The sequence below is a fragment of the Nerophis lumbriciformis genome, linkage group LG16 (assembly GCF_033978685.3).
Source record: "Nerophis lumbriciformis linkage group LG16, RoL_Nlum_v2.1, whole genome shotgun sequence".
NCBI lineage: Eukaryota > Metazoa > Chordata > Actinopteri > Syngnathiformes > Syngnathidae > Nerophis > Nerophis lumbriciformis.
In genome coordinates, this window is record NC_084563.2 from 14,360,191 (window position 1) to 14,378,630 (window position 18,440).

The window sequence follows — 18,440 nt, forward strand, 5'->3', positions numbered from 1 at the left end:
ATGAAACAAAAACCTCTATGTAGGTCTCACTTAGACCTACATTTCATATATTGATAACCCCCAGCAAAAATCAACAGGAAGTTTGCAATTCCCCCTTCAAAATAAAAGTTGGGTCAAAACAGTCACCTTTTTTAAAACATGTCGGCTTCAAACTAGCACAGGAGAGAGATTGAACCCTTCTGATTAAAAGTTGATGAAAGAGTATTAATTACTGCTCCGGTTTAGATTTTATGCGCCGTCAAAGTCGGTCCCGTCCATCGCTGCTTGCAGCTTTAATTACTCATGTTTTTGGCGTGGTTGTGGCCGAATATAAACAGTTTTGCTCAATAAAGTGATCGATATAATTCCTGTCCTCGAAGCATCTCGATAGAAGTTACAATAATTGAACGGTGTTCAATTGAACGGAGTAGACGAACACCGTGTTAGGGCCGTTCGTTGTCACTGTAACTCAGAGTTGCATTGCAAAATTACACAGAATAAATGATGTGTTTATTTTGTTTAGAATTCAGATGGGATTTGATTTGGTGTGCGGCATATATTTGCTGTGCGCAGAGGACGCTTGAGCAGTGCGCAATTGCGCAGGCGCGCACTTTAGGAGGGAACGTTGTAATGTGTCCTCTTTTTGGGATTTCAGAATATGGTCAGCCTAACGTAAGATTATTATAGTAACAAAAGTAAGCCAATTGGTGTTCATTGTGTTAGTTTAACTGTGTTTTAAGTAAATTTACGTTTGGAAAATCAATTTCCTGTGATGTGACCGCCGCCATGACAGATGTTCCGTCGATGCTAGCGAGGCAAGAAAATGGACGCTTCCGGTCTCCAACCGACTTCGCTTACAGCGGCGGCTAATTCGCTCACCCTTTTGTTATAAGACACTCAAATCTAAATGCTACTATTTTCTTCGAAGGGGTAGTTCGCTAATTGGACAAGTTACCGTCGTCATTTCTTAACGTTTTTTTTGGTTTAGCTTGAGGCCAGTCGCAACTGTTAGCCGGCTAAAGTACGAAGCTAGCGCGACGCCTCTGGTATTAATATTTGTTTGATATATATATTTCCCCCAACAAACAGACAACGCTTACAGTGACACAGGTTTCCGCCGCTAAAGGTAAGATTACGACTTTTTATTTATTTGTGCACGCAACGACGACCATTTATGAACAGAATCGGTGACAAAGGGCAGCAAAGGCTTTGCTTAAGGCCTACCACGTCGGTCGACCATTACATGTTTTATGTATGCATTGCACACTATTACGTGTGCAATCCTGCATGAAAATATGCAAAGACGTATAAACAGATGATTGGACTTTTCTGGCAAATCGTAAATGATTAACAGTTCCGCCACGCCAATGTATGCAGCATAGCATAGGTCCAAGCGTGCCGTGAGAGATTATCTAATTTCACACTGCAAAAAGTCAGTGTTCAAAAACAAGAATAAAAAAAATACAAAAATTAGGGGTATTTTATTCGAACTAGGGCTGGGCGATGTGGCCTTTTATTAATATTGCGATATTTTTAGGCCATGTCACGATACACGATATACAGGTAAAAGCCAGTAAATTAGAATATTTTGAAAAACTTGATTTATTTCAGTAATTGCATTCAAAAGGTGTAACTTGTACATTATATTTATTCATTGCACACAGACTGATGCATTCACATGTTTATTTCATTAAATTTTGATGATTTGAAGTGGCAACAAATGAAAATCCAAAATTCCGTGTGTCACAAAATTAGAATATTACTTAAGGCTAATACAAAAAAGGGATTTTTAGAAATGTTGGCCAACTGAAAAGTATGAAAATGAAAAATATGAGCATGTACAATACTCAATACTTGGTTGGAGCTCCTTTTGCCTCAATTACTGCGTTAATGCGGCGTGGCATGGAGTCGATGAGTTTCTGGCACTGCTCAGGTGTTATGAGAGCCCAGGTTGCTCTGATAGTGGCCTTCAACTCTTCTTCGTTTTTGGGTCTGGCATTCTGCATCTTCCTTTTCACAATACCCCACAGATTTTCTATGGGGCTAAGGTCAGGGGAGTTGGCGGGCCAATTTAGAACAGAAATACCATGGTCCGTAAACCAGGCACGGGTAGATTTTGCGCTGTGTGCAGGCGCCAAGTCCTGTTGGAACTTGAAATCTCCATCTCCATAGAGCAGGTCAGCAGCAGGAAGCATGAAGTGCTCTAAAACTTGCTGGTAGACGGCTGCGTTGACCCTGGATCTCAGGAAACAGAGTGGACCGACACCAGCAGATGACATGGCACCCCAAACCATCACCCAACCATGCAAATTTTGCATTTCCTTTGGAAATCGAGGTCCCAGAGTCTGGAGGAAGACAGGAGAGGCACAGGATCCACGTTGCCTGAAGTCTAGTGTAAAGTTTCCACCATCAGTGATGGTTTGGGGTGCCATGTCATCTGCTGGTGTCTGTCCACTTTGTTTCCTGAGATCCAGGGTCAACGCAGCCGTCTACCAGCAAGTTTTAGAGCACTTCATGCTTCCTGCTGCTGACCTGCTCTATGGAGATGGAGATTTCAAGTTCCAACAGGACTTGGCGCCTGCACACAGCGCAAAATCTACCCGTGCCTGGTTTACGGACCATGGTATTTCTGTTCTAAATTGGCCCGCCAACTCCCCTGACCTTAGCCCCATAGAAAATCTGTGGGGTATTGTGAAAAGGAAGATGCAGAATGCCAGACCCAAAAACGCAGAAGAGTTGAAGGCCACTATCAGAGCAACCTGGGCTCTCATAACACCTGAGCAGTGCCAGAAACTCATCGACTCCATGCCACGCCGCATTAACGCAGTAATTGAGGCAAAAGGAGCTCCAACCAAGTATTGAGTATTGTACATGCTCATATTTTTCATTTTCATACTTTTCAGTTGGCCAACATTTCTAAAAATCCCTTTTTTGTATTAGCCTTAAGTAATATTCTAATTTTGTGACACACGGAATTTTGGATTTTCATTTGTTGCCACTTCAAATCATCAAAATTAAATGAAATAAACATTTGAGTGCATCAATCTGTGTGCAATGAATAAATAAAATGTACAAGTTACACCTTTTGAATGCAATTACTGAAATAAATCAAGTTTTTCAAAATATTCTAATTTACTGGCTTTTACCTGTATATATCGATATTTTGCCTCAGCCTAGAATTAACACTTGATGCATATAATCACATGAGTATGAAAGACATGCACCTGGGGATAGGATGATTGGCAACACTGTGTGTGAATGTTGTTTGTCTATCTGTGTTGGCCCTGCGATGAGGTGGCGACTTGTCCAGGGTGTACACCGCCTTCCGCCTGAATGCCGCTGAGATAGGCTCCAGCACCCCCCGCGACCTCGAAAGGGACAAGCGGTAGAAAATGGATGGATGGATGATGATTCTATGTGTCTACATTAAAACATTCTTGTTCATGCTGCATTAATATATGCTCATTTTAAACTTTCATGCAGAGAGGGAAATCACAACTAAGTCAATTTACCAAAACTGTATTTATTAAACCGTTACTAAGCAGTGGTACAAACATTCATGTCATTTCAAAACAGAGCGTGCAAGATTGTCAGAGACATTTTAAAACAAGCTATTAGTGCACTAAACGATGTCACTAAGATGACTTAACAAAACAACACTAAATTAAAGTGTACTTTTTGTACAGAACGCCACTACAATAGTTAAAAACAAATAAAGTGCACTTTTGTGCATGATGTCACACAAGATATTTCAATAAGTGTCACATAAAAATGAGCTTGATATCAAATAGTGTATGTCCTTCGCTATGTGGTAGGTTCCTGCGGACGTTATCTTCTTCTGTTGTTGATTTTTTTTTTTCATACGGTGTTGATCTGAAAATAGTTGCCTCTGCATTTTGTTGATGTGGCACCGGCCGGAGATGTTGACATGCAGTTTCAAGCACTCTTCATTCTCTAGCAGGTGACTTTTCAAATGATGCTACATTAGCAGTGGTGCTACTTTTTGTAGCAACGCTTTCGCCACATAAATGTTCAACATATTCCCACTTGAAGCCAAACCACCGCCAGACGACGGACCCCGTGCTGTTTTTCTTGGAAATTAATTCTTGCTCCATTTGTTACCAGATTCGCACCTTCTCTCTCTCGTATTACCACTCGCACCACACCGATAGCATCACAGCTAACGTTACCATGTCACTACCTGTATGCTCTTCGGGAGCGTGTGAAGTTGCTCGCGCGACGTGTGTAAGAAGGTGCGCTTGGTTTACGTCTCTGTGAGGAGAGGGAAAGAGTGGGAAATGCATGCAGTGTAATGCCCGCAGCTAAAAGCAACTGCGTGAGAGCGTATACTCGAATATCACGATATAGTCATTTTCTATATCGCACAGAGACAAACCCGCGATAAATCGAGTATATCGATATATCGCGCAGCCCTAATTTGAACTAAGCAAAATGATCTGCCAATAGAATAAGAAAATGTGACTTGTCAAGACTTTCCAAAACAAGTAAAATTAGCTAACCTCAATGAACCCAAAAATACTTTAAAATAAGTATTTCTCACTAATAACAACTGTAATACTATGAGTACGTATTTTCTATTGTTTTGTTAAAAATAAAACTGCAAAGTCCATTTGACTGTCATCTGTTTTAATATGAGACACAATTGTGTCAGTCATATTTTTTTTCATACTTGAAATAAGAAATTATTACTTTAAAAAAAGTAGATTTATACTTGTGAGTGTTGATGACACAGCTTTGCAACAGTTGATATTCTAGTTTCAAGCATGTTTTACTTAATATAGGTCATAAAATCTCAGCAACAAGCTGTGATATATATTACTGAGATCATTTAGGACAAGTAAAACACTAACATAAAATCTGCTTAGTGAGAAGAATGATCTTATCAGACAGAAAATAAGCAAATATCACCCTTATTTGAGATATTTAATCTTACTTAGATTTCAGTTTTTGCAGTGCACCTATTTGGGTTAAAAATATTTTTTGCAAACCAGTTATTATAGTCTGCAAATTATGTGTCGTTGAGTGTCTGTGCTGTCAAGAGCTCTGCAGAGTAAACCGTGTACGGTAATACTCTTTCTTCCATATTAGCTTTTAGTTTATTATTATTTCTTCGGTCAGTGGTCAACAAAATAAACAAAACAGTTTTACATAAACAAACAGTTGTACATTCATAAATTGAAAATGTTGCAGACCGAAAGGGTTTAGGCTGAAGTTGAACACTTACTGCGCCTAACCCTATAAACAATGTCAAATACATGAGCTTCCTAAAAATATGACATTTCCTTTGCAGAACATATTATAAATACACCTTGTACACAACATAAACACTGTTCAATTATACACACAGTAAAGACATGTGAAATATCCTTGTACACGTGTTAAACCTTTGTACCAATTATATTCTGTATACAAACAATTATACTTCCATTATTATTTATATCCCACATTTAGTTTGTAATCAACATCGATCATTCTATTAACCATATCAGTAGGCAGCGGGCAGGTAAAAAAGTACCTAATGCTTAAACCAAAAGTAAACAAAAGGTGAGTGCCCCTAATAAAAAGCATTGAAGCTTAGGGAAGGCAATGCAGAACTAAACTAAAACTGAACTGGCTACAAAGTAAACAAAAACAAAATGCTGGACGACAGCTAAGACTTGCTGTGGAGCAAAGACGGCGTCCACAATGTATATACGAACATGACATGACAATCAGCAAGATCCTCACAAAGAAGGATAAAAACAACTGAAATATTCTTGATAGTTAAAACAAAGTAGATACGGGAAATATCGCTTAAAGGAAGACATTAAAGTGCTACAAGAAAATACAAAAAAAAAGAAGAGAAAAAACCACCAAAATAGGAGCGCAAGACAAGAACTAGAACACTAAACACGGTAAAACAGCAAAAAACTCAAAATAAGTCAAGGCGTGATGTAACAGGTGGTGACAGTACACCTACTTTGAGACAAGAGCTATATTGACGCATGCTTGGCTATGGTTTAAATATCCAACAATTGCGACGACGACTCTTTACTGTCAACTGAGTTTAGTTTTTTAATGATTTCTGCTGGTGGTGAGACTCCGGATATTTTCAACGCAAAAAATGTGTCTTGGCTCAAAATAGTTTGAAAAACACTGGCATAGGAGACTATAATAGAGTAATTGGTATTCATTGCCGTTTAAGCTCCCCCTGACTTTTGTGGAGTTTTATTGTACCAGGTGACGAAATGTGCCATAAATATTGGTTTTACTCCTGCACAATGCTGATAAAGTCTGACTCATTTTCACAGGTATAAAAGGGACAAGTGGTAGGAAATGGATAGATGGAATGGACGGCCTGGATGTGATCAGAAGGTGCCGGGGATGGAAAGGTGGACGGCTTCTGGCGAAATGCTCCCTTTTGACCCATATTTTAGCTCTGAAGCAAGAAAGAGACCTATTTTTTGTGATGAAAGTAAGTGTTGTTAAATTGTACAATATGATTTATTTGTTGTCTACAGTTCCTCGCTGCCTGTGACCTAACAGGTAACGTCTAATATACAACTCCATATACAAGCCCTTGGACGCTGGTCGACCTGAGATGTTGATTACATTTGGACAGAATGTCTCCCTTTGAAAATAATGGAAATTGAATAAATCCATCTGCGATCCTAAAATGTACAGTACAGGCCAAATGTTTGGCCACACCTTCTCATTCAATGCGTTTTCTTTATTTTCATGACTATTTACATTGTAGATTGTCACTGAAGGCCTCAAAACTATGAATGAACACGTGGAGTTATGTACTTAACAAAGAAATGTGAAATAATTTAAAACATGTTTTATATTCTAGTTTCTTCAAAATGGCCACCCTTTGCTCTGATTACTGCTTTGCACAATCTTGGCATTCTCTCGATGAGCTTCAAGAGGTAGTCACTTCAAATGGTTTTCCCTTCACAGGTGTCATAGTTTTGATGCTTTAAGTGACAATCTGCAAGGTAAATAGTCATGAAAATGCATTGAAATGCGATGGTGTGTCCAAACTTTTGGACTACCGGAACTGTATATGTACAGGAGGTATAGAAAGTAGATGGATGCATAATGAATCCTTTCCATTATACTTTGCCATCCATCACTGGTACCTACTGTTGTGGCATGAGGGGGGGGGGAAGTTAAAACCAAAACAGACTTATTTAATCAGTGTTGATAAACTTAATGAACATAAAAAAAACACTTTTTTGGAATTTTGCCCATCATTCACAATCCCCATGTAGGACAAAAAGACGTATGTTTATTTATTTTTTTAACGGATTCTAATTTGTGGTATATGGCTAGTACAAGGTAGCTAACACCGCAGCTAATGGGAATACTACCGTATTTTCCGCACTATAAGGCGCACCGGATTATTAGCCGCACCTTCAATGAATTGCATATTTCATAACTTTGTCCACCAATAAGCCGCCCCGGATTATAAGCCGCGCCTACGCTGCGCTAAAGGGAATGTCAAAAAAACAGTCAGATAGTTCAGTCAAACTTTAATAATATATTGAAAACCAGCGTTCTAACAACTCTGTCCCAAAATGTACGCAAATGTGCAATCACAAACATAGTAAAATTCAAAATGGTGTAGAGCAATAGCAACATAATGTTGCTCGAACGTTAATGTCACAACACACAAAATAAACATAGCGCTCACCTTCTGAAGTTATTCTTCATTCGTAAATCCTTCGAATTCTTCGTCTTCGGTGTCCGAATTGAAAAGTTGCGCAAGCGTGGGATCCAAAATGGCCGGTTCCGTCTCGTCGAAGTCATCGGAGTCAGTGTCGCTGTTGTTGTCCAGTAGTTCTGTGAATCCTGCCTTCCGGAAAGCTCGGACCACAGTTGTGACCGAAATATCTGCCCAGGCATTTACGATCCACTGGCAAATGTTGGCGTATGTCGTCCGGCGCTGTCTGCCTGTTTTAGTGAAGGTGTGTTCGCCTTCGGGCATCCATTGTTCCCACGCCGTTCGCAGTCGTGATTTGAATGCCCTGTTGACACCAATATCCAGCGGTTGGAGTTCTTTGGTTAATCCACCCGGAATGACGGCGAGTGTTGTATTTGTGTGCTTCACTTGTTTTTTGACACCATCTGTGATGTGGGCGCGCATAGAGTCGTATATCAACATGGACGGAGCTGTGTGAAAAAAGCCACCCGGCCTCTTCGCGTAAACTTCCCTTAACCACTCGCTCATCTTTTCTTCATCCATCCATCCCTTCGAGTTAGCTTTTATGATGACGCCGGCTGGAAAGGTCTCTTTTGGCAAGGTCTTCCTTTTGAATATCACCATGGGAGGAAGTTTCTGGCCATTAGCATGGCAAGCTAGAACCACAGTGAAGGACGACTTCTCATTCCCTGTGGTGCGAATATTCACCGTACGTGCATTTTGTAGTCTGGTCTTTACAGATGTAAACACACAAAGGAAATGAAACGAAATATCCGCGCGTTTCTTTTTCTTCCGGGGGCGGGTGGTAGCTTACAGTAGAAGAAGAAGCGCTTCCTGTTCTATGGGGGCGGGTGCTTACCTTGGCGGTTGCTTGCGTAGAAGAAGAAGCGCTTCCTGTTCTACCGGGAAAAAAGATGGCGGCTGTTTACCGAAGTTGCGAGATCGAAACTTTATGAAAATGAATCGTAATATTAATCCATATATAAAGCGCACCGGGTTATAAGGCGCACTGTCAGCTTTTGAGAAAATTTGTGGTTTTTAGGTGCGCCTTATAGTGCGGAAAATACGGTATATTACGTCCATATGCCCCTCTAAAAAAACATCTCGAAATCGCAAACAATACTTTATTTACATCTCGTGACCTGAATACTAACCAAGTATTAGCAATATTAATATAAGCGCTAACGCTCAGGAACTACTTTTAACGGCGCCCTGATCACAGAGGTATCTAGCTTATGCAGCTATTGGCGTACTTAGCCTGTGAGCTGTTACATTGCCTCTGAGTTGGTGAACATTAATTCTAGATTATAAATCATGCCTCTCTCTCACCTGGATAGTTGAAGGTTGTGGCCATAAATCGAGAAGTTGGTCAACTCTGACAAGAAAAGATGCTTGTTTGTGTCTCTTTATTTTATTACTACCTGTGAGGGTTATGATTAATTCTTATTTCTGATGGGAAGATATGAGCATCCCATCAGTCGGCATGGTATCCAAGTGAGAGCAGATGTGTATGTATCATGTTTGTAGTTTGTACTTCTTGTTCCGCACTTAACAACAGTGCTACATGATGTTTAGTGTTTCACTGAAGCCTAATCTTATCACTCAGCCTCTAAAACTTGTAGATCATCCTCCTTATGTTCAGGCACAAAATTATAAGTTCTGGATAGGGTTGTCCCAATACCAATACCAAAATGTATTACGATACTTTTCTAAATAAAGGGGACCACAAAAATGTAATTATTGGGTTAATTTGAACTAATCTTATGGAACATTAGACTATTGTAGAACAATTTTGGCCTTTAAATAAGAGAGTGAACATACCAGACAACTTAACTTTTAGTATTAAGTAAGCAAACAAAGGCTTCTAATTTGGCTGCTGACGCATGCAGTAACACATTGTCATGTCCCATTCTATTATTTTGTCAAAATTATGAGGGACTAGCGGTAGAAAATGGATCACCTCTTGCTGAGCGGCGCTTCAGTGTTAAAAGCCTTTCCTTTATTTATGTTTAAGCCAAAATTACACACCGTTTGTGCTTGTAAGTACTCTGTGTGTGTGCGTTGTTGACAGTGTTGGGACTAATGCGTTACAAAGTAACGCGTTACTGTAACTCCGTTACTTTCGGCGGTAAATAGTACTCTAACGCGTTATTTTTATACCGTATTTTCCGCACTATAAGGCGCACCGGATTATTAGCCGCACCTTCTATGAATTACATATTTCATAATTTTGTCCACCAATAAGCCGCCCCGGACTAAAAGCCGCGCCTACGCTGCGCTAAAGTGAATGTCAAAAAAACGCTGCGCTAAAGTGAATGTCAAAAAAACAGTCAGATAGTTCAGTCAAACTTTAATAATATATTGAAAACCAGCGTTCTAACAACTCTGTCCCAAAATGTACGCAAATGTGCAATCACAAACATAGTAAAATTCAAAATGGTGTAGAACAATAGCAACATAATGTTGCTTTAACGTTAATGTCACAACACACAAAATAAACATAGCGCTCACCTTCTGAAGTTATTCTTCATTCGTAAATCCTTCGAATTCTTCGTCTTCGGTGTCCGAATTGAAAAGTTGGGCGAATACGGGATCCAAAATGGCCGGTTCCGTCTCGTAGAAGTCATCGGGAGTCAGTGTCGCTGTTGTTCTGTGAATCCTGCCTTCCGGAAAGCTCGGACCACAGTTGTGACCGAAATATCTGCCCAAGCATTTACGATCCACTGGCAAATGTTGGCGTATGTCGTCCGAGGCTGTCTGCCCGTCTTAGTGAAGGTGTGTTCGCCTTCGGAGCTGTGTGAAAAAAGCCACCCGGCCTCTTCGCGTAAACTTCCCTTAACCACTCGCTCATCTTTTCTTCATCCATCCATCCCTTCGAGTTAGCTTTTATGATGACGCCGGCTGGAAAGGTCTCTTTTGGCAAGGTCTTCCTTTTGAATATCACCATGAGTGGAAGTTAGCATGGCAAGCTAGAACCACAGTGAAGGATGACTTCATTCCCTGTGGTGCGAATATTCACCGTACGTGCTCCCGTTCCACAGTGCGGTTCACAGGAATATCAGTTGCTGTGAAATACGGTAGTAATCCGTGTGCGGATGGAGAGATTGCGTCTTTTTATGAACCGGATCGCTTATTAGGAGCCATTTTGTGGTCTTTACAGATGTAAACAGGAAATGAAACGTACGGTGATATCCGCGCGTTTTTTCTTCTTCTTCCGGGGGCGGGTGAAGCGCTTCCTTTTCTATGGGGGCGGGTGAAGCGCTTCCTGTTCTATGGGGGCGGGTGCTTTCCTTGGCGGTTGCTTGCGTAGAAGAAGAAGCGCTTCCTGTTCTACCGGGAAAAAAGATGGCGGCTGTTTACCGAAGTTGCGAGACCGAAACTTTATGAAAATGAATCGTAATAAAGCGCACCGGGTTATTAGGCGCACTGTCAGCTTTTGAGAAAAATTGTGGTTTTTAGGTGCGCCTTATAGTGCGGAAAATACGGTATTCAGTAACTCGGTTACCGTTACTTCATGATGCGTACTGCATTATTTTACGTTATTTTTTTATGTAGTATCGGCTAGAAACTGAGATGATCTGAATGTGTTTTATTGGAGTGCTGCAAAAGAGGCGACAAGGAAGAGGCGCCGCGCGCTGTGTATGTGTATGTGTGTGTGTGGGAGGAGGCGTGTCTGTGTTTACTAACAAGACATGGCGAAGCCCGAAGCCGAGTTTCTTAACATGGAGATATTCTCACTACTGTTCTTTTGTCGACCACAAAGAAAATAACATTTTAGTTAAAGGTAAGTTGTCTTGGATCAAAGATCCTATCCTAGCAATTCAAATCTGCTGAAACATCTACAAAAGCAACATGCTTCGACGAAGCTAGTAAAGAGACACACTTCACCTCCTAAGCAACAGCGGCTGGATATTAACGAGGTACTGCGCACTGAAGGTACACACACCCTGTCAATTCTCTTATATACTGTTGCTCTTTCATTCTAGACTTCTAGAGTGTTTGATTATCACATCACTCTAAATGTATAGACTATAAAGTTCACAAACATAAAGAGGGATGCTAGTGGGCCAGGCCAATCTTTCCTTATCTCTAAACTAAAACTGGGGAAATGTGTAGTGTTCTGGGCTTCAGACATGATTTTATTTCAGAATTCCTTGAGAGAGAAAAACGCCTGGTTAGGCTTTGTGTATTTAGTGTGTGCCTTCCTTGGTTTACAGCTACATTGTTATTATGCTGTTTGTTACTTATGTATGTTATGTTGCAGCTATTTAAAATAGTTTTGTCAATTTGTTCTGGCCTGAAACAAATTGGCCCTTTGAAACATATCTTTGTCTTTGTGTGTTGTATGTAGACCACATTGCTTAGCAGAGTTCAGTGATGCAAATGCATGTCAAGTTGATCAACAGATTATATCATTCTCCAGTGCAATAACAGTACTAAAATGAAGGCTAAAAAAGCATTAAAGGGGGCCTTTAAAAAAATAAATATATAAATATATATATATATTAGAGATGCGCAGTTTGCGGGCACAAACGCGGATTATCCGCGGATCGGGCGGATGAAATTAAAAAAAATTTGATTTTATCGTCGGGTCGGGTCGGGTGGTTGAAATAAAAAAAAATTAGATTTTAAATAGATTCAGGCGGGTGGCAGTTAAACCAATTCGGAAATATATATACATAGTTAAATGTTGTTACCCACATACGAAAAACGAGCAGGCACCTGCAGCATATGCCACAACAGAAGAAAGAAAAAAAAAAGAGATGAACACTTTTACGGAGCGGAGAAGGGACGCCTCGCCGGGGTCCGGGACCGAGGCCCCTTCCCCCGAGAGGGCCCCACCGGGAGCCGTAGCTGAGGCGATCCGCGAGAAGGGCCCGACGCACGTCCAGGGTCACCACCGCGCCCACCGCACCGACACCCCGCCTCGTCCGCCTTCGCCGCGGCCGGCGTCACGCGCAGCAGGTAAGCAGCTTACCTGCCCGCCACCCCCGTGGCCGGGGGCTCGTGACAGGGGTCACTCCGCGCGCTCCGCCCGCGCAGCTTACCTGCCCGCCACCCCTGTTGCCGGGGGCGCGTAACAGGGGTCACTCCGCGCGCAGTGCGCTTACGAAAGGGGTGGGGCTCACCCTGGTTGATATAGACAGCAGCTAGGACGGTGGCCATGGAAGTTGAAACCCGCTAAGGAGTGTGTAACAACCCACCTGCCGAATCAACTAGCCCTGAAAATGGATGGCGCTGGAGCGTCGGGCCCATATACCCGGCCGTCGCCGGCAGCGAGACGCGCTTGGAGGTGCGCTCAGCGCGGCTCCCATATGATTGCGCACTGGTGTGCGTCTGGGTCGTGACAGCGTGGCACGCGGATGTCTGTGCTGCATTGGATCAGTCTCCTTTCTTTAACAGGCAAAAGCTTTATAACCTCACTAATGCCTTGCATCGTCTATATTAGATATATAACAACGGGCGGGTGCGGGCGGATGCGGTTCTGATCAAATGTTAGATCGGGTGGATTGCGGATGGTTGACGACTTTCTGATGTGGTTGCGGATGAAATAATTGCCTATCCGCGCATCTCTAATATATATATATATATATATATATATACATATATATATAAATAACTAACTAAATAGTTACTTTTCACAGTAACGCATTACTTTTTGGTGTAAGTAACTGAGTTACTTTTGAAATAAAGTAACTAGTTACTGGTTTTCAGTAACTAACCCAACACTGGTTGTTGAACATGCTCCTCTGCTCATAAAACCAGCAATGTCACGACGTGATGACATTGCGCTGTCATGCTTGTAAAAAAAAAAGGTACTGGTATTTTTCAGAGGCCGTATAGTACTGTTTTTAATTTGTTAGTATCACTGTACTTTATTAGTATCGGTATACCCTATAACCCTAGTTTTAGACTAACATTTGTCCCAAAGTAGTTGTCGTTGGCTCACATGAAGTCTACCATATTTAGTAAAAGTTATTATTGTTGAAGGAAATGCCCAACATTGTAATACATCTGTGAAATTAATACGCAAATATTCCATGTTATGATTTATACTTACAGTGAGTATATAAAACTTTGAAGTTTTAGGATGTTTTAGAGCGCTTTATAGGGCGAACTTTCATGTGTTCTTGTCTCGCATAAGGTATGCGAATTTTATACAAAATTCCAAAAAAGTGTAGTCCCCCTTTTTAAAAACACAAATTAATTCTCACAAGATATAGGAGTTTCGAGCCTGGTAAGTATTTTAATTAAAATTCCAGATTTCACTGAATTGTATTTTCATGCCACATAGCGAACCCAAAGACTGTTCTGGTCTTAGATAATGTGATCTATGTATTTTACAGACGGTCTTTCTTTTAACTATTTGCCTGTGTCTTATTTTTGCAGCAGAAGAGCCCATGAGGAAGATGCCCATGCCCGAGTTTGGTTCCTGGCATGGATTTGAGCCTGTGCACTTTGTGAGCAGCGGAGGAGGAGCATATGGCGCTGACGAGAAGGGGAACGATAAGGAACCCAGAAGGAGTGATCCGTACGCCGGGTGGGACAGGGAATATCCACACGCTTCTCACAGCAGCAGTGGCAGAGCTCAACGCTCCTTCCTTAATCCTGCTTTTGACCAAGTACAGCCATACACGTCTGACTCTTGGGGTTCCCATAGGGATCGAGGCTCGGAGAGAAACTCTGGCGCCTCTTTCGGTGGTGCAGTTGGTTTAGGTTACGGGGGCCACGGATCCTCATCAAACTTAATGACAAAGATACAGCAGGAGTACTCAAACAAGTATGATGCCCGCAGTTCTCAAAACTTAGATATGTACTCGCAACCACACAGTTACAATGAATACGGGAGAGGGAACAGACCGGACTCTGGACGTCAAGGTTTAGGGTATGATCACCAGGACCCCCAATCATCCACCCGGCCTCATAATGATCACCAGGACCCCCTATCATCCACCCGGCCTCATAACCGAGCATCTACCACCTCTCAGCTGGGGGTTGCATCGCAGCCCCTCCCTATCTCTCAGGGCACACTAGTTGAGAAGAAATTAGATATGTACTCACAACCACACAGTTACACCACCCGGCCTCATAATGATCACCAGGACCCCCAATCATCCACCCGGCCTCATAACCGAGCATCTACCACCTCTCAGCTGGGGGTTGCATCGCAGCCCCTCCCTATCTCTCAGGGCACACTAGTTGAGAAGAAATTAGATATGTACTCACAACCACACAGTTACGCCACCCGGCCTCATAATGATCACCAGGACCCCCAATCATCCATCCGGCCTCATAACCGAGCATCTACCACCTCTCAGCTGGGGGTTGCATCGCAGCCCCTCCCTATCTCTCAGGGCACACTAGTTGAGAAGAAATTAGATATGTACTCACAACCACACAGTTACGCCACCCGGCCTCATAATGATCACCAGGACCCCCAATCATCCACCCGGCCTCATAACCGAGCATCTGCCACCTCTCAGCTGGGGGTTGCATCGCAGCCCCTCCCTATCTCTCAGGGCACACTAGTTGAGAAGAAATTAGATATGTACTCACAACCCCACAGTTACAATGAATACGGGAGAGGGAACAGACCAGACTCCGGACGTCAAGGTTTAGGGTATGATCACCAGGACCCCCAATCATCCACCCGGCCTCATAAGGATCACCAGGACCCCCAATCATCCACCCGGCCTCATAAGGATCACCAGGACCCCCAATCATCCACCCGGCCTCATAATGATCACCAGGACCCCCAATCATCTACTCAGCCTCTTAACCAAGCATCTGCCACCTCTCAGCTGGGGGGTGCATCACAACCCCTCCCTATTTCTCAGGGCACACTACTTGAGAAGAAAAAGCTCATTGCCAGTTTGGCTTCTGCATTGACTAGCGAACTTAAGGATCCTCAGTTCGTCATTTCCACCAACACTTCAAATTACAGCGTCTTGCTGAGTCGCAGCATTCAAACGTGCAAGACCAACCCGCAGTACACTTACGTCAATCTGAAAGATATTCCTCAGGCCGACCTACCCAAGAACCGCAAAGTGCCGGCGGAAGGCTATGCCTGTGAGCTGAGGTTTCAGGGTGTGTATCTGGCCACAGGATACTCTGGAAGTAAAAACGGCGCAAGGGACCGCGCCTCTGAGTGCGCTGTCAAACTTTTTATGAAGCCTGTGACGGTCTGTACGGTGTCGCGCAAGTACTACCACACAGTGTTCAATGACCTGGTTGTGCGGCATAGGAACTGCTTCACTCCTTCCTTCCCACCTGCCCTTGGGAAACCAGAGAACATCGGATACCCCAGCTTTAAGGGCCCCTACGAGCCCGACATGACGAAGCACTGGACAGAGTTTGTGGTTCAGGAGAACGCCCAAGATGCCATCTGCATACTCAATAACTCTGCAGCCTTCTGTCATATGAAGGTAGACTACAAGTTTGAGCAGCTGCCCAACGCTTCGTGGCTATGCAGCGTTTATGTGCAGGATGAAATGGTTGCACAGGCCACTGGAAACAAAAAGAGCTCCAAGCATTTTGCGGCAGTAGACGCACTAGAAAGGCTACGCAAGAACCAGGCGTCACGCCAACCCAAACACCCCCACCAGAAGCAGCAGCAGCAAAAAAAGCCGCAGGAGACATGGAAAACTGATATGTCGGTGTCAGGTTGGCAGTTTCGACAGCGTGGCTCAAAAAATAAACATCTGAGTGAGTTGGTTATATTTGAAAATTCGGACAATGCCATTTGCATCATCAACGACACGGCTCAGTTTAACAAAATACCAGCCGACTACAAGTTCACACGCGAACCCGATGATAACTGGAAGTGTGAAGTCTTCCTGGCAGGACAGTTTGTGGCATCAGCTGTCGGAGCTAAAAAGCAGGTTAAGCACACTGCAGCAGAGGAGGCCTTGGCCACATTGAAGCAGACGCAGGCCGTGGTCAAGTCCAACCTGAGAAAGGATGGTCACAATGACTCCATATCCCGCTCTCAGATCATGGGTCGTTCTGACGAAGAGGCCATAAAGCAGGAGATAAAGGAAGACAACATCGGGAACCAGTTGCTGCGTAAGATGGGGTGGAAGGGAGGCGGCTTGGGGCGGGACGGAGAGGGCATTGCAGAGCCCATCAGAGTCAAGAAGCAGTTCTCCAGGGAGGGTTTAGGCTTGGACAGTGACAAAGGCAGCGGCCAGCTCAGCAAACAGGACATTGAGGACATCATTCGCAATTACGTCAGGTCGGGCCGCCAGGACGACCTCCGCTTCGCCTCCGACCTGACCAATGAGGAGCGCAAGCAGATCCACCAGATGTCGCTACATTACGGCCTAAGGAGCAAGTCGTACGGACAGGGGAGTCAGCGATTCCTAGTGGTCAGTCGCAAAGTTGACGCAAACCAGCTCATTGGTCAGCTCCTACAGGAAGGACAGGTGGGACGATATGAACTTGTAAAACCTCAGGCCTCTGATTGATTTACACAAACAAATCACTGCAGTCCATTTGTGTGAGATAAAGCCAGTCATGATATGGACTCTTTCAGGTAACGCCTGGGGTAGGGCTGCCCAATAATCACATTTGAATCACGGTCACTATTATGGCTGCCACGATGAAACTAGGATGATCTAAAGCATTTTGAGAGTGCGACCAAAATAACGGTACGTATTTCATAGGGATGTAACGTTACCAAAATGTCACAGTACGATTTTTTTTAAGGCCATGGAATGATATTGTGGAATTGTCCCAAAAAATAAAAAAGTCATGGTAAAAATGTCAGTGTTAAAGTGGCAGGAATGTTTAGGATAAACACACTATAATTTAACACAAACATAATGCTCAAATGTTCTAATCTAATTTATTACTGCAGACTTGTATTTGTAAGTGCAGAGAATTGTGCGGAAACGTCCACACATTAGCTTCAAATATATTTTTCGCGTGATGGTTTATCAAGTAGCTTGTCATATCTTTTGTGGTGTGCAATGTCTGCTTTCCCTCCACGGCTGTGCGCCATGACACGCGCTCTGTCGGCTTGGAAACGCATGAGACAATGGTACCGCTTTAGTACGCAGGGTTTCTTTCTCTGTCAGCAATATAACAAAGAGTTATGAATGGATTTTGATGAAATGTTCAGGAAATGTCCATTCTAAACAATTCCTCTTCTCTACTACGGCCACACTTCTCTCCCTTGCGCAGAGGATTATGGGAAATGTAGTTTATTTTTTACATCGGCCAATGCAAACGCGCCAGGCAAAAAAACTACACTCACCAAGTTTTTGTTTGACACCGTCAGACATCACAGCATTATTGTGACTTCTTTGAAACATTAATATTTACAATACCGTTACATCCCTAGTATTATTTTAAGTTTCATTTTGAACTGATATCCAATTGTGATTTCAATATTAATAAAAATAATAATTTTGGCCATAATTGTGCAGCCATAGCCCAGGTGGGGTAGAGTTCCTGCAAAAAGCCCTTTTTCTGCCTCTCGCATAACCTTACATTTCTTTGCGCATACTTGTTATAAGTACTACATCTTGATTTATGTTCGTACCAAGCCGGAAATAAGACTATTCACTGTGTTAGCATTTACCACGAGGCGATTCAAGCGACTGATGGTAGTATGGCCCCATGAACTGTGATGGGAGTAATGCATCATGCAATACTCAACTGTGGTTTCACTTTTTCCTGGTCATTGTACGCAAGTCACTCTTTCTGTTTATTGGCAGACCGTAGATGTGAATAAACTCAAACTGATATCACC

General features: G+C 42.9%; 1 protein-coding gene across 5 annotated transcripts; it reads left to right on the forward strand.

Annotated features, from left to right (window-relative positions):
• The first annotated feature begins 327 nt into the window (after window positions 1-327).
• On the forward strand, window positions 328-18,438 carry nkrf (NFKB repressing factor). Of its 5 annotated transcripts, none has more exons than XM_061976684.1 (4): window positions 721-1,105; window positions 6,291-6,454; window positions 14,075-15,340; window positions 15,380-18,438. In XM_061976684.1, exons 2-4 carry the CDS (start codon window positions 6,316-6,318, stop codon window positions 17,149-17,151), a joined length of 3,177 nt encoding a protein of 1,058 aa, XP_061832668.1. In that variant the 5' UTR covers window positions 721-1,105; window positions 6,291-6,315; the 3' UTR covers window positions 17,152-18,438. The 5 variants fall into 5 exon arrangements, with proteins under 5 accessions (XP_061832665.1, XP_061832667.1, XP_061832668.1 ...); XM_061976685.1 differs by having other exon boundaries at window positions 722-1,105; window positions 14,075-14,605; XM_061976681.1 differs by lacking the exon at window positions 721-1,105 and adding an exon at window positions 328-674 and having other exon boundaries at window positions 14,075-18,438.
• The last annotated feature ends 2 nt before the right edge of the window (window positions 18,439-18,440 follow it).